General features: G+C 37.9%; 1 protein-coding gene across 1 annotated transcript in view; it reads right to left on the bottom strand.

Annotated features, from left to right (window-relative positions):
- USP25 (ubiquitin specific peptidase 25) overlaps positions 1–15,349 on the bottom strand; it is a gene marked incomplete at its 5' end in the record, with an annotated part of 72,251 nt that overhangs the window by 4,779 nt on the left and 52,123 nt on the right. Inside the window, 7 exons of the mRNA XM_010193343.1 lie at positions 1,560–1,638; positions 2,457–2,635; positions 5,947–6,042; positions 7,982–8,095; positions 10,770–10,909; positions 12,340–12,537; positions 14,410–14,638. Of these exons, the coding sequence (XP_010191645.1) occupies positions 1,560–1,638; positions 2,457–2,635; positions 5,947–6,042; positions 7,982–8,095; positions 10,770–10,909; positions 12,340–12,537; positions 14,410–14,638 (1,035 nt within the window). The remainder of the gene's footprint in view (positions 1–1,559; positions 1,639–2,456; positions 2,636–5,946; positions 6,043–7,981; positions 8,096–10,769; positions 10,910–12,339; positions 12,538–14,409; positions 14,639–15,349) is intronic.

Genomic DNA, 15,349 nt, shown 5'->3' with positions numbered 1-15,349 from the left:
AAATGAGATTATTTTTACAGAATGCATTACCATTTGAAAGGAACACAAAGCATCTTTGGAAAACCACAGTCAGAATTATGCAAGATCCCCTTTTTCTTCCCAAAAAGAGTTGCGAAGCTAATACCCTTTATTTCTTCCCTATGTTACATTCAAGTTATTTACTCAGAAAGTGTCAGAAAACTTTTTCATGCCCTGTGGAGACATTTATACTGAAGCAAAACATTTCTCTTACTGTATCACCATTTACACAAAAGGACTACTGGTACACTGTACAGGTAAATGCTCTAAGTTTTGGCACCTAAAAAAAGGGCGCTTTTACTGCAGTTGGTTGTAGCCAACTTTCAATTGCTTATTAAAGTAGGGGACAGCATGCCATGTTACACAGCCACTTACAGATTCAACACAAAGAGCATGAGAAAGGGTCCACGAAATGCCAACTCACTATACAGGACAAATACTGACACAATCTTTGGAGAAATCACCAACTATCTGCTGCAGGAGCTAAAAAAGTGGCACATATATGCAGGGGAATAGAAGACACCTCCACTCTCTCACTCTTAAAGATAAGTCCAGAATTGTTTATTCTACCTGTGCAATGCCACTCAGAAAATGCTAAGATATTGAGCCTTGCACAGCCTAAAATATGCAACAGAAATCCCACTATGAAAGTCCTTTCCACTTGCAGGCCAGGGAGGGACACAGTGTCATGTAGTAGGCAGCTAATGTAGGTCCTAAATGTGGTAATGAGAAATGACAGTCAAGTATTTTTCACTTGGTTTGCTGAGAGGAAGATTGCTCCCATAGTCTCTCTGAACAAGGTGTTTGGACCTACGAGCATAACAATGAGGTTTAAATGGCATCTTTTAAACTGGCATCTGCTTAGGACGTAAATAACCCCCATTAAGAGGCCTTATATGAACAGTATTATGCAGAGTTGAAACTAATGTTTTAAAACTACCTACAGACTTAGCTTTAAATACAAGATTAATTATTTTGGCAAATACCAGTCACAATTATTTAATGTTTGAGATTTGCTCTTCTCTCCAGTTTTTTCTAAATAGCGCAGGACAAAAAATTAAATGCATAAACTGGTTATGTATGGTCTCAGCAAACGAGAGAATCTGGTGCCCATAGAAAATCAGAATGGCTGCAGAGACAGCTGGAAGAAAAGCACAAACGTGGCTGTGACCCAGCTCAAGATGTGTAAGGCTTCAACCACTCTCACTCCTTCACTGCTACCTGCTTCGGATTAGAGAAAGCCAGTTGGCTTACGTGGTGATAAATTACGAAACACTGTTAGTGACGTTGAGACACGTTAAGGAGTAAAAACAGACTCAAACTTCACATTTATTTACGGCTCAAGTAAAATTTGACCTTGGAATTACAGATGTAGAAAAAACCAGCTTTAGACCATCTGGTCAGTGCAGCATTCCTACAAATGGTCTTTCAATAACCAGTTTTCACTTCTTAGTGTACGACAAGAGGAAATCTATGAAGAGAAAATTCAACTTGCTGATTAACTATTTCATGTTACAGTTTAAAACATAAAAAATACTGACCTCATATTCCTCCATGTTTACTTCATCTGGTTTTATCATTTCAAGTTTAGCTTGAGCAACCTTCATTATGTTACGGCACCTTACAAAAGGCAACAAGAAATCATGAGCGATTACTGGAAATTCACAAAGGATATTATCCATACAAAGACAGCAGCCTCAAATAGTATAAGCTACAGCATTATGTAAAACAGTAAGAAAACACTGTGGAAAAATGTGCTTTTCATTATGCACGGTGTAATTAGCAGGAGAGGGCATACTTTGGAAGTACACGTGACGGAGGTCTGCGCTACTGAACAATTACTTGTTTTACTTTGCTAAATTGCCACATTGCTCATTCTCTCTTTTTAATTTAAAGTTTAGATGGCTTGAAGTTCCCCAATATTTACTTTACAAAAGTAACGTAGGATTATTCACTAAGCAGAAATCAGATTAATGTTTTCTACTTTTCAATTTATTTATTTCTTTAAATAAGTAAATATATGGAATTTTGAGTGGAAAAGAGACATTATCTTGCATTCAAGTAAGCTACCTATCTAGCTTGCAAGGCTTTGCTGTCTGCTGCTGGCATTCAGGGCAGTGAAGAACGCAAACTACGCAGCCTTACACAGCGCTTTGAAAGAAGGTACAGAAATCTATGTGCAAAATGATGAGCAACACCGAGTATTTCTCCTTATTTTATAACAACAGAAATCCAACTTCTTGTCTACTCCTTTGACAGAAACTTTTATGAAGTTGATAGTTTTTACAAAATATACTTGCAAGCTATTTACTAGAAGATTGAATCAAGCACACACACACAGATCTTCCCTCTATGACGTGCGCTATCTGAACACGAAGGCGCGTCTCCACCCACCAGAAAGTGCACGCACAGGAAATGAAACATGCAGATCTTATTACCTCTCGTCAAAGCTAAGATTGTGATCTCCAAACTGCTCCAATAATGTCCTCTCAATTATCTTCTTTGGTGCCTGGTTTTGGATGAAGTAAACAATTGCGTGACGCAAACGATAATCACATTCAGGTGGTGGATCTTCCTGGGCTAATTTTAGCAGACGCGTGTATTCCAATTTAATTGCCTAAATAATTTAAAAAATATATGTTATTCTTTCAGGCTTTTAACTCTTAAACATCACAGACGCTGACAGGATAATTCATGTCCTGTGGCCTTTTGCCGATAAAATAAGTTTTTAACAATTCCATACTCCATCCTTCTAACAAGTCTGAACTACAACAAAAAAAAAAAAAAAACAAAACCCAAAAAAATCCCAAACAAAACAAAACAACAGGCAAATGGTAAAGTTGTTCCTGTCTCCCTCCAACTAAGCCTGCCAAAATCCCAGGTAGACTCATACTTCAAAAGCAGTCCCAGTCCTGTGCTACATCGCCCTGAGAGAGGGTTTATCCAATTCCTAGAGAGGCCTCTTTAAGCATTTACATTCCAAAAGCAGTGTAAGATTTCAGCCACTTTACTTAAAAGAAACTTCCAAAAATCTCGCCAGGTAAAGAAGGTACATCTAATACATAGTTAAAATGCAAATACATGGATAAAACAAATTCTACAGAAAGTTGCATGAACAGTTATGGTTTTGGAAACACTAAGTGAGAATGGAAAATGTCATTTAAGAAAATTCAAATTGGAAGATTACTAAAAAAAAAAAATACTTCAATATAAATAGTATTAGTCTCCTACAGGACAGGACAGAGTCCTCAATGAATATTTTAGATTGACTTTAGAAGTCATCAGAAGCATACACTTCTCCAGCTTTGCCAGCACATTAGGTTTTAATGAACATCATCTGTTATGTTCATTAGACTGTATTCACTGAAACTATACAGCGTGAACAAGAGCAATAACAAGAAAAATAACTAGAAAAATTGTGATAAATGTTAATATGTTCCTTCATTTATCTCTTAAAATTGGGAGGTGATCAGATTGTATGCTAACGCTAAATGCCATCTCAAAACAAATGACTTAACATAGTAGTTTCACACATCAGCAAAGTTTCAATACAATAAATGCCCAAATTCAAGTTCCAAAGCAGGCAGAAAAACACCCTGTTCAATATTGAAATACCTGTCAGTAGCAGGTAACTTCTTGATGCTTAGCTATCAGAAATTTGGGCTCCCATCCTCTACTAATACACATTTGGTTTCAGGACTGAACACATGGGTAGGATACGCTTCATACAGGCTTAAACACAGAGCGCGTAGAGAACTTTACAACTTAAGAGAACGGTCTGCATCAATATTTTTCAATATTAATCATATGCATTATCATTAAATAGGAAGTTTGTGAGAACCGGTTATAAATACCAAAAGCCATAGGCAGAGTTTCCATTATCTTACATCAGAAAAAGGTCTACCATTGGAAAACCAACATGGAAAACTAGGCAGTTAAAGCCTGTTTACTACAGTAGGCCAGAACCAAAAAGCAATTGCTATTAGACATTTAAATTTTCAGAGCACTCCTTACAAGCGGGAAAAAATGCAACGCAAAACCTATATTCTTATATACATATTGAAATAAAATAAAATTGTATACTACAGATTCAGAAATCCTAAGTACAAAGAAAAATAATACTATTTCTTTGCACAGCATACAGGAAAAAGGGACAGGAGAAAAGAAAAGTATTACAATTCTTTCATTTTCTCACTGAGAATAGTATATGAAGATCCTAAGGCAAACGCTCTGCAAGGAAGTGTCTAGAAAATCTAAAGAAGGGTGTGACTGGAGGAGATGACTGATCAAGAAATATCTTAATGGGTTTGTATCAGTCACGGCTCAGGTCTGAGATGTAAAGCACGAGCAAAACCTTGGCAGTTACAATGGCCCATGTCAAATGGGTTTCACCTGGGTTACACTAAAGCAAAAACACCACAGAACAAAGCTCCAATGTTCTGCAAACACTCCTTTTATAACAGCAAACACATGAAGAAACCCAGAGTACAACAGGATTAAAAAATATCACAGAAGCTTTAACAGTAAGTTCATGAAGTAACATGAGATTTTATCTGGTATGTTTCAAAACACGAATTTTGTTACCAAAAAACACCACTTCATCTGCATAATTCACATTAATGTACTCCTCAAAAATGAGGCATGTTTTGATAACTCTGAAGCACTAAATATAATTTTATTTTTAACAGCCTTTCTGTTTTGGAATTATAAAAACACCCTTCATATTCAAAAAACAATTTTGTGTAATTGAACTGTCACTAAAGAGTCTGACTTGATCAAACGAGGATCTTTTTTTTTTCCAACCTAAGAAAAAAAAGACTGCCATCTTTTCATTAAGTAATCAATTCGATAAAAACAAAACAAAAGTAGACAAAAACCTGCACTGAATCCCAACCAAAACCTGCTTCACCAAACAGAGGCCATGGCAGGTGCCTCTCCATTCCCTGAGCAGGCACAGTTAAGAGAGACAGCCCTGCAAACAAATGTTAGGTCATAACACTCCCCTAAGAACCCATTACACAAACAAACCCCTGAGATTCCAATTTCCTTGTCAAGGAGTTGGAGAATTTTTTGGTGGGGGTGGGGTGGGGGTAGGGGAAGGGTGTGTGGTGTTGGTGGGTTGGGATTTTTTTGTTTCCTTTGGTTTTTACAGTTTCTTCTAGTGCAACTACACCATAACAATCAAGGAGAAAACAGACTGCTACTCCACAACAAGCAGAAAACTTCCTCCCTACCTCCAAATCACATTTGAGAGATTTTACATCATGTCAAAGTAATTCCCTTTCTATTATCCTGAAAATTCAAAAGTTCATGAGCTAAAAAAGCTCAGAAGTTTGTGTGCTTAAGAAGACTAAGGCATTTTTATATCTGGTATCATTATGAAGAGTATTAACTACAAAAAGCCTAGTATTTAATTCCTGGTAATAAAACACTGCATAAATAAACAGCATTGACATCCATGTAGTTACACAAAGAGTAATTTAGATTTAATAAAAATCTTTAAGGAGTACAAAACAAAAACAGCTCTTTGAAATAAACAACAAATGACTGAACGCTGATGTCCCTGGGCGATAAAACTCATGTCCCAGGCAGTCTAGTGAAGGCATGTTCTTTGTTACTAATAGGGGAAAACACCCTAAACATATTCTTATCGATTACACATACAGGTTTCATGTTACTTGCTACTATTACTAGAAAGCTAAAATATAGACAGGTATATATGCCACTGATATCAAGGCAGTGTTCTGCTGAATCAATGGGGAAATGGCTGCCTATTTTTCAAGGGAGAAATACCTCAATGGAGGACTAATGTGTCAGAAGAGTACGTACAAACACTGCAACAGTTTTAAAATGCATCAAAGTGGAGAGGGAGAAGGCATATCTAACAGGAAATACCAGAGGAGAAAAAGTTGAAAATGTTAGGTGTACCTTAAAGAACCCTGCTTCTGGCCCACACCTGTCATAAACATTCCTGGCTTTACCTATAGCCATGATAATACCTTGCATGTTCGGGGTCAGCATGACCTGCCACAAGGGATTTAAGGTAAAAGTTTTGAATGATTAATATTTTAATAACCAGATTCAATATGCTTTTAGTCTCATGCAAGATAAAAATCCCCAACTAATGCATGCATACATTGAAACGGCACATGTCAATACAGATCTGTGCATATTCTGCAAATCAGTCATGGCATGTGTATAGATGTATTTTTACTGTAACAACATGAGTAAAGGAAGTTTACGAAAGAAAACAAAAACCAACAAACAACAACTAAGAACTGTGTCAAACACAATTTAAAGGTTGCATGGTCAGAACTTCCCAGGAAAGGAACATGCATCGTTCAGCATTAGTATCCATCAGAAACTGCATACTGAGTAAGTGCTACCCATGGCCACCAAAGGATTAAAAAAAAAAGTTTCGAAACAGAAAAATCGCCCAATCACACTTCATATATACTGTACTAAAAACATAGTACACTACACTGCCTGTATTTCCTATGTATTTCAACATCAAAACAAGGGACCCATTTCTCCAAATGCAATTGGTCCCTGAAGCACTTGCAGACAAATTCCTAAAAATCAAACCCAAAACATTTAACAAACACAAAGCCAAACGTAAGACACACATCTCACAGCTATTCAAATCAGTTACATACAAACAATCTGATATATCTAGGTTACTCAGAAAGGTCTTTATCCTTTGTGATCTGTGAGCAAAGAAAAACACTCCCTTCCTCCATGCCCAAGGCTTAGTTAGCACAGCAACAACAGCTGGCCTTTCAGAACAGAAGATGAAGAATCCTAAACTCTCCAAAAAGTTTCCAACAGATAACAACATTTAAAAAAGCAAACACACTTCCAAAAGGAACAGGGACATAGGGAAGAAAGTTTTCATCCTCTAGAAAGACAATGGCATAGGGACAACAGTGAAAAACAAAAAACACCACCAAAGGAAACCCATACCAAAAAAGCAGGTCATTAGGTGAGGCTAAATCCTCATAACTTTAAAGGTGGAGACTTCACATCTGAGAGAATCCAAACTCATCATCAATGTGTGATGATGTCAATTAAACAATTTTATTCCCCATCCCCTACTCCCAGTTACAACTGATCACCTTTACAGGGCAGAATAACCTGAAATATCCATTTGCCTGCAGAAGTAAAAGCTCTCCATAGCCCACTGAGAACACATGCTCGGACATCTGGGAATATGGGCTGCACCAATGCTAACCCCAACCAGAACAAGCATGGAGCAAGCAGTGCCAAGGCAGGACAGTTTGATGACCCAGCAGCATTCTTTCTGCTGCCAAAACAGGGCAGTAGAAAATACTGTCTCACAGGGTAACATGAGCCTCATCTGTTCCTCAAGAAGTACCAGGTACATGCATCGCTTTGGGTCTGAATTGGGGAAAAAATGAAGGGTTTTTTGTTTTGTTTTTCTTTTTTTTTTTCCCCTTAAGGTTAGGAAGAGTCAGCTCCACCAGCCACGTCAGTTTCAGGTTATTTTCATGGATAATTTAAGCCCTGCAGTCTGAAAAGGCTAACTTTGGCAAATAAGGGATCAGATTTGAACAGCAGCTTTACTGGACTGACAAGAAAGCACAAACATTAAGACCATCACTCATTATCATGTTACTTTTTCAATAAAGTAGTAGTCCACAGCCTATCACCAGCATTTCAAAGGCTATCTGGCCTAACATAAACATTCAGCTCCCACAGCTAGAAAGACAAATATACCTCCAGTGTAAATGGTACCATGCAAGCGTGCCCAACTAGAGTAGCTAGTGCTTTCCTTTCACACTTCATTACAAATTCAGACATTGTTAAGGTTAAAAATCGCTAAGCATTTAGTTTTGCAGAAATCTGTTAGGTGTCACGATGTGCAAACATGCCAAAACTTCTCATCAGGCAGCACAAGAAAGCACCGAGGAGGAGTGGTGCACACAATTGCAATCGCATGTACCTCATCGTCATAACCCCCCTCCTCTGACTCAATCACAAAAGTCCCTACATCGGGAATCGCCACCTCTACAACTCGCTGGTTAGGAGCTGGTTGAGCTGGGGCATTATCAGAGCTCTGCAGAAAAAAATCATTATCAGTATGTGCGGGGGGGGAATAAAAAAAAAGAAAAGAAAAACAAAGTAAAATTACAGAGACACGCAAAGTGACAGGCTGATGGAGCACAACGATGTGGACTGCTGACGATCTGAAAAAAATTATAAATATCACTTATATTCTCTAATTACTTGCAGTTTCTTACTTTTTTAAGCAGTACATTTTAAAGTTAAGACATCATTATTAAAAAGATTTCGTTTGTCCTTTACTCACTAATTACAGTTTCACAGTTCAGTGTGCCAGTACTGCAACTCTAACATCCATTACAAATTTTAGGCAGTTGTTAAAGGAGGAGTCTGTGAACCACTACTTCTTTTCATACATTCCACAAGATAATACTAAATGTAAATAAAGTATCTGGTTCATTCGTATTAAGGGATGGCAACAAGCCAAAGAGTAACATTTCTGGATATTCTGGGAAAAAAAATTACAAGGAAGCCCCTAGCAATTAAGATATTTGAAATAATATTTAAAGGTGCATTACATTCAACAGGTTTATTTCTATTTTAGAGAAGTAACTAGAGAGAATCAGGGGAACACAAAGTTAGTCACTGCAATTCTTGCTATGTTAAAGTTGTACCACAGTCTATCATTGTATAACAGCCAGTTTACAACGTTTGCAGGACTTAAACCTTGACTCTACTCTAAGCAATCAGAGTGTGCCACACTACTTGTTCTGCAACCATTACAACAGTCTCATTTTTAACAAAGATACCAGAAACACACGTAGTATCTACTTACATCCAGCACTGTATAAATACAAAGAGACTGTGCAGAGGGTAGAAAAATGCAGAAAATGGACACAAATGTTCATGTGGTGACTAACCTACAGTCCTGCTTGTTACATGTTATGATGTTGGCTTTCCTTCTTTTAAAACGGACAAAGAAAAAGTGGAGGGAAGAAACAGATACCTGCATGCCAGTATGTATATGGAAGCAAAATAATTAAGAAGCTTGCTGATACACTGAGAAGGAAGCACAATTCTGCCTGAGTTAAATTTGAGTATATAGACAGCAGCTTTTAAACACCAGCAGAGTACTTTCAGACTAGCTAGAGATTGGCTTTAGACTCTTTAACAGCTGAAAGTTAGTATGGTTTGAATTTTGTTGGTTTTATTTTTGAGGAGCCATCCACCTTGTTGCAGAACAGTGCAGTGAAAATGCTGGAATAAGGCAACCTGCCTCATTAAGCCTATCATGGTGTTTCCCATGTGGTTCCTCCACCACAGTCCTGCGAAGTCCTAAGGCTGATCGCTGTGCAGACTGTCCTTAGTCTAAACCAAAACAGCTGATTCATGGAATGAAGCCTGTAAGATTCTTCCACATCCCACCGGGATGAATGTCCACAGACCCCAGAAAACACAATGTCATGCAAGACATTTTCTCATGGGTTTGATATCTTCATAGCTACCCCTTCAGTTGGGGTAACTCATATTCAACAGGCTTCCCCTAAGCTGTTCTGTGTCCTGAGAACTCAAATAAGTCAGATATGCAGTAGCCTAAAGCAGTCACTACTGGAGCACCTTTTCACCCAGGGTTAGGTTAGTTTCCCTGTTGCCTTTTCTTTCAGTTTAGCAGAGAAAAGATGCTTCTCTGCTTCCCTGAGGCCACAGGAGAGAGGAATGAAAAACACATCAGGTGTAAGAGTCAACAAATCCTCACATCATTTTCAAAAGCTTTGAGAGGACTTTCCTGTTGGCCCCAAGGATATCTGGGACTGGACTGCTTTTGTTTAATTGGAATTCCTATCTGAAATTAGGAAGCTGGCTTCAAATTTTGCATAGATCTAAACTGTTACTACCTCTAGTGGTTACTAGGGGTGCCTATGGAAGCTATACTCTACATTCCGTATATATTATCCTTAGAGATACAGTTCCAAGACAGATACATGTATTGCTTTAAAGGCACTTGCTTTTCTGGCAAATACATTGGTCATTTATCTATATTCTTACAGAGAAGAAAAAAAACTACTCGCTGAAAGAAAAAAATCCTGTTAAATACTGGTTTCATTAACTCATGAAGTAGTTAACTTCCAGTTCCTCTCTGTATTTGTTGTATGAATTGAAAAATAGAATCACCCAACACTAATTCTTATAAGCATTTCCAGCTACATCTGATGTATCACAAAAAATGATTTTCATCAGGTGGTGAATTTTCATTAAAGCTACAGAATACTGCTGAAAAACCCTTTATTTTTGAAAGCTACTTTAACTTCTAGAGGTCTTTCAAGGGAACTCAATTATAATCTTCTATTTCTCAAATAAAAACCTGATGTTCAAAGCAGTATTTTTCAAGACTTGTACATGGAATGTCAATGTTTACTCCTCAAAATCAAATGGAACTATCTAACATTTTGAAAAGATGGTGGGCACAAACACTTGAATGTCATTTCAACAATATGCTGTACTGCCAAGTACTTTAATCCCACAGAGAACATCTATCTTGGTATTTTTCTTCTACACCAACTACTGTAGCACACATGTTGGACGTGGATGGACTTTAGCGTTGGGCAGTCCCTGAAGAAACAGCAATTTTCAGTTCAAAGTTTCCACACACACCACCTTTTATCAGTTATAACATTTCCACTTGCAAAATAAAAGCAAAGGAAGTATTTCAAGCTTCAAAATATCCTCACCGTATCCATTATAGCTTCTGGACCTCTATCTTCTTGTTCAGCTAAAGCTTTATTAATTGCTTGCACAGAATCTTCTTTTAAGTGCTTTGAAAGATCAGTTCTTGATGGCTGCTCTAAATATTCTGGTTCTCCTGCTTGAACTTTGTGACAGAAATAAAATAACAATTTTGTATGTTAACATAAGCATGAATTTTGAATTTATTAGTTTTATTTGGATCACTGTATCATAAATAAGGTAACCCTCACAGAATATGCAGGCTAGGTCACACCATTCACAAATACAACCCTACACCAGTCTGTGTCTCGGGTCATTTTGAACACTTTCATATAAATGGACTCATGATTTTATATTAGGAATGATAGACCTGTCCTGTCTATAGGCCTGCTAAGGCTCTTGAGTGAGGGGTGTTCAGTAATCACACAGCAGATGCCTGAGAACAAAGCTGAGACGCTATTTGGGCTTTCTGTGGGATATGGACCTAATATACGGAATGACCTAGAGCCACTTGAGTGCCAGATGTGTTTTTACTACACAAAATAATCGACACGTTATATTCCTCTGACTTAAGGGAAATCTCAAAGTCTCCCCGACTTGAGGGCAGTAATATTGATTAGCATAAATAGCATCTTGTATTTCTTACATGATGAAAGCCAATTTTGGCAGACAAATAAAACATCCATTTAGTACTTTACTAACAAAAGAACTAAAACCAGACTCCTAGTGTTTGTGAAATCAAAACATACAGAAGATGAAGTCACTCTCCATAGACTTTTTTGCAAAAAAGAGAAAGATCACTGCACTTTTTACATTCAGTTTGCAGTTTAGATAGCGATGAGAAATGTATGCTCAGTCTTAATGACTCAAATACAACAATGAGAACATCTGGACAGCAGTCTCACTACACAAATCCATCATGCAGTCTTTCACATAATGTACACGCAGCCTTCTACAATGAAGCAAAAGGTGGACATCACCTAAAACCTGACAGGTTTTTCTGGGTCAAAGCAGGCGTACGTTTTATAGTCAGACTGCCAGTGGTTTTGATCAGCCAGGTTCCCAACAGCATTGGCCTCATAGTCACTGTTCAGAGCCTCTTCCACAGTTTTAACACCCTCATTTTTACACAGTAATTTCTTAAGTGGGCCCTACTATTGCTAACTCTATTTAATACATCACACCAATCTTCTCTTTAGATCAGAATTCTGTCCTAATTTAAAATGAGAAGGTAGGTCTTCTACTCAATCACTCTGAAAAGAGCAATATACATCATTCACAGACTAACAAATTCTCAAAACAGATTAATGAGACCTATTAACTACTATCTTAAAAGGCCAAAGTTTCTAAAGGGGAAAAAAATAATTAGTAAAAGTTAAGCACAACAGAGAAGGAAAAGGCAGAAGAACCAACTTTTTTTTTTTCTTTAAATAAAAAATAACATGAAAAAAATCCCAAACACACTAAACTTCAAATGCAATTACCTTGGCCAAGCAAACAGTTATAATTCCAGAAGACACAAACCCCAGTGATTTTCAGTTCTACTCCTCTAACAAACACGTAGAAGCAGCTCACCTGGAGCAGGTGAGGGTGCTGGTGCCCTGGGTATCTGAGATAACAACTTCTCCTGCTGTGCTTTCTGAGCGAGTTCTGCATCCCATTCTTCGAGTTCTTTTTCAAAACGTTTATTGTCCTCCTTGACATAATCCCTTAGATCAGAAGGGAGCGTGTCCATTCCAACAAGGATCTGCCCCGTTTCTTTGTTGAACTCTTCTGCGGTAACATGAAATACAAATTTCAGGAAAAGAAAAAAACAGGAGAAAAGAAAGTATGTTTAACAAATTTCCTCAAGTGAACTACTGGAAACATACAGTACAGCACCAAAACTCCAAAACTATATTACTTTTAACTGTTTTTATTATCTGTCAGGTACTCCTCTGCTACTGAGGCACATTGCTACTGTTTTTGCGATCTTTAGATTATACATTTTTGGGTATCATCAGATCACTGCTGATGATCTGAACTGTGTCCAGTTCTAATCCCCTCAGTTCTAGAAGGACAGGGAATTGCTTGAAAGAGTCCAGCAGTGAGCCACAAAGATGACGGAGGGAGTGGAGCATCTCCCTGATGAGGAGCAGCTGAGGGAGCTGGGTCTGTTTAGCTTGGAGAAGAGGAGACTGAGGGGTGACCTCATTAATGTTTATAAATTTGTAAAGGGCAAGTGTTGGGAGGAAGGAGCCAGGCTCTTCTCAGTGACAGCCAATGACAGGACAAGGGGCAATGAGAGCAAGCTGGAACATGGGAGGTTCAATCTGAACATGAGGAAAAACTTTTTACTGTGAGGGTGACAGAGCACTGGACCAGGCTGCCCAGAGAGATTGTGGAGTCTCCTTCTCTGGAGACATTCAAAACCCGCCTGGACGTGTTCCTGTGTGATCTGGTCTAGGTGATCCTGCTCTGGCAGGGGTTGGACTGGATGATCTTTTGAGGTCCTTTCCAACTCCTAATATTCTGTGATTCTGTGATTGCCATTTTAAAAGATGAGCCTTTTGGGCCATGAGCACTCTACAACTGTGTACATTGAGAAAAAAGTCACCAAAAAAATCATAGTTTGCTTGCATTACTGTCAACTTTGAGATGGATATAACCTCCCAGCAGAAAAAGGAAGGAGCATGAGTCTATGTGGATTTGGAAAGTTGGCTGACAAGAACACCAGTTACATGACATAACCTTCCATTTTTGCTTTGAGAATGGTCTCTGCAAGAGCATCACAGATCCTGGGGGATCAATCAGCTGTAATTGTGCCCCAGCAAGCAGGCCTCCCATTTAATTAGTGTGGCACAGCTACCCTACAGAGTCCATAAATCCAGTACTAATCTAGCAATGTAGAAATGTCAAGGTTAATATCGGTTCTCATTTCAAAACTGAACAAATACACATTCCAGCTTTCTGCCCTATGAAACAGCAGGTACATGAAAGTTTTCCACGACTTGTTATTGAATCTCCAGCTATTTTCACAGTCAGCTCCCTAGCCGTTGTTATCAGGCCCCACAAAACTCATGCTAAGGGATCGTTGCCCTCTCTCCAAACACTTCTTTACAAGCTTTATAGTTACATACTACTACATGTCCTGAAAAAAAAATTCTCAATCTATGTATTACTTTAGTTTCATGCGTGGTTGGTAGGGCTAACTTATTCACATTTCAGTACACTGTATAATGCTTCAAGTTTCCACATTCCAGTAAAGTTCATCAGAACTCAGAAGCTTAGGGGGAAAAAAAGCTACACAAGGATTTTAATGTCAAGAGGGTCATTTCTGTATTTCCATATTTCTGTTCTAATCTTCAGTGAGGTAACATCTCCAAAACTCTGAACATGATCACCTGGCTAAAATGTTTGTCAAGTAGCAAGTTTAGTTTATTTTGCTCTCTTAATAATGCTGAAACACTGGCATTCTTTATTAATCTCGAAGTTGAAGAGTGGTTGTCCCACACACAGAAAGATGCTAACAGTTACGAGCATAAAGACAGTTTCCAATAATTATTAAAACCATTTCAAAAATCTGGAAATACATCTGAAAGGAGCTCATTTTATCAATATAGTCAGCTGTTCTACATTATCCAGAAATCATATCCTTAACATTACCTTGTATCAAGAATTGTTCCTTATCATTGATATACATTAAACAATATGCACTGGCATTCCTGTAACCACCAAAAGAGTCCCGTTCCAACTCTTCCCAGGTTGACTTTGTCACAGAAATATCATTGTATTTCATCCATCTGTTCTGGTGGTGGTCATAAATATATGCCCAGTAGTGTCCTGCATTAGCCTGACCTTCATGAACTAGCACAGCATGCAACCTGTAAGGAACCTTAAAAATAAAACAAAACAAAACGTCAAACTTTCCTTACCAGCAATAATAGCTACATTTAAAAAAGTAATAAAAAATAAGTTAAACAGGATCAAAACAAGACACAGCAGAAAGTCACAAAAAAAGTAAAACTAGCAAACCCAAAAAGGTAAAAGGACTTTGAATTATTTTACTTACCACTACTAGTTACAAGATATCTTAAAAACATTAGTGAATCTATAGCAAAAATGTGTACCCTGCTGTCTTTCCTGCCAGAAATCTTATTTTCTTAATTCTTTAATATTCCTACCTTCCTTGTATCTACAAAAAACCCTCAAATATATTAGCCTTGAGTATCTGTGATTCAGTCCAGTTCTGACCCGATAAACTTGTCCTGAAGGCTGGAAAGGTATTTGCAAATTCAAGGTAATAAACTCTGTGCTTTTTATGTGCCAGTAAGAGACTTTAAAGGATTCCCTGGGAGTTGCATACTTCCATTACCCAAAAGTAAAATTCTTACAGTGGAATAGGAACACAACTGTTTCCCAGTATTTTAAAAGTAACCGTAAAAGTAAGAGAAGGATGGGACACACGAAGAAGACGTCTCCTCATTCTGAGGCAGAGAAGGAAGACATTAGTTTCCAAGATCAATGTAAAAAGTATCCCATGTTACATGTGTTCACCAACAAGTGAGAAGAATGGAAACCTAGTTTCTACATAAGTAGTGGGAAA

The sequence above is a fragment of the Mesitornis unicolor genome, unplaced genomic scaffold (assembly GCF_000695765.1).
Source record: "Mesitornis unicolor isolate BGI_N332 unplaced genomic scaffold, ASM69576v1 scaffold5341, whole genome shotgun sequence".
Lineage (NCBI taxonomy): Eukaryota > Metazoa > Chordata > Aves > Mesitornithiformes > Mesitornithidae > Mesitornis > Mesitornis unicolor.
Note: the sequence above shows the minus strand (reverse complement) of the source record. Positions and strands in the feature narration are given on the sequence as shown.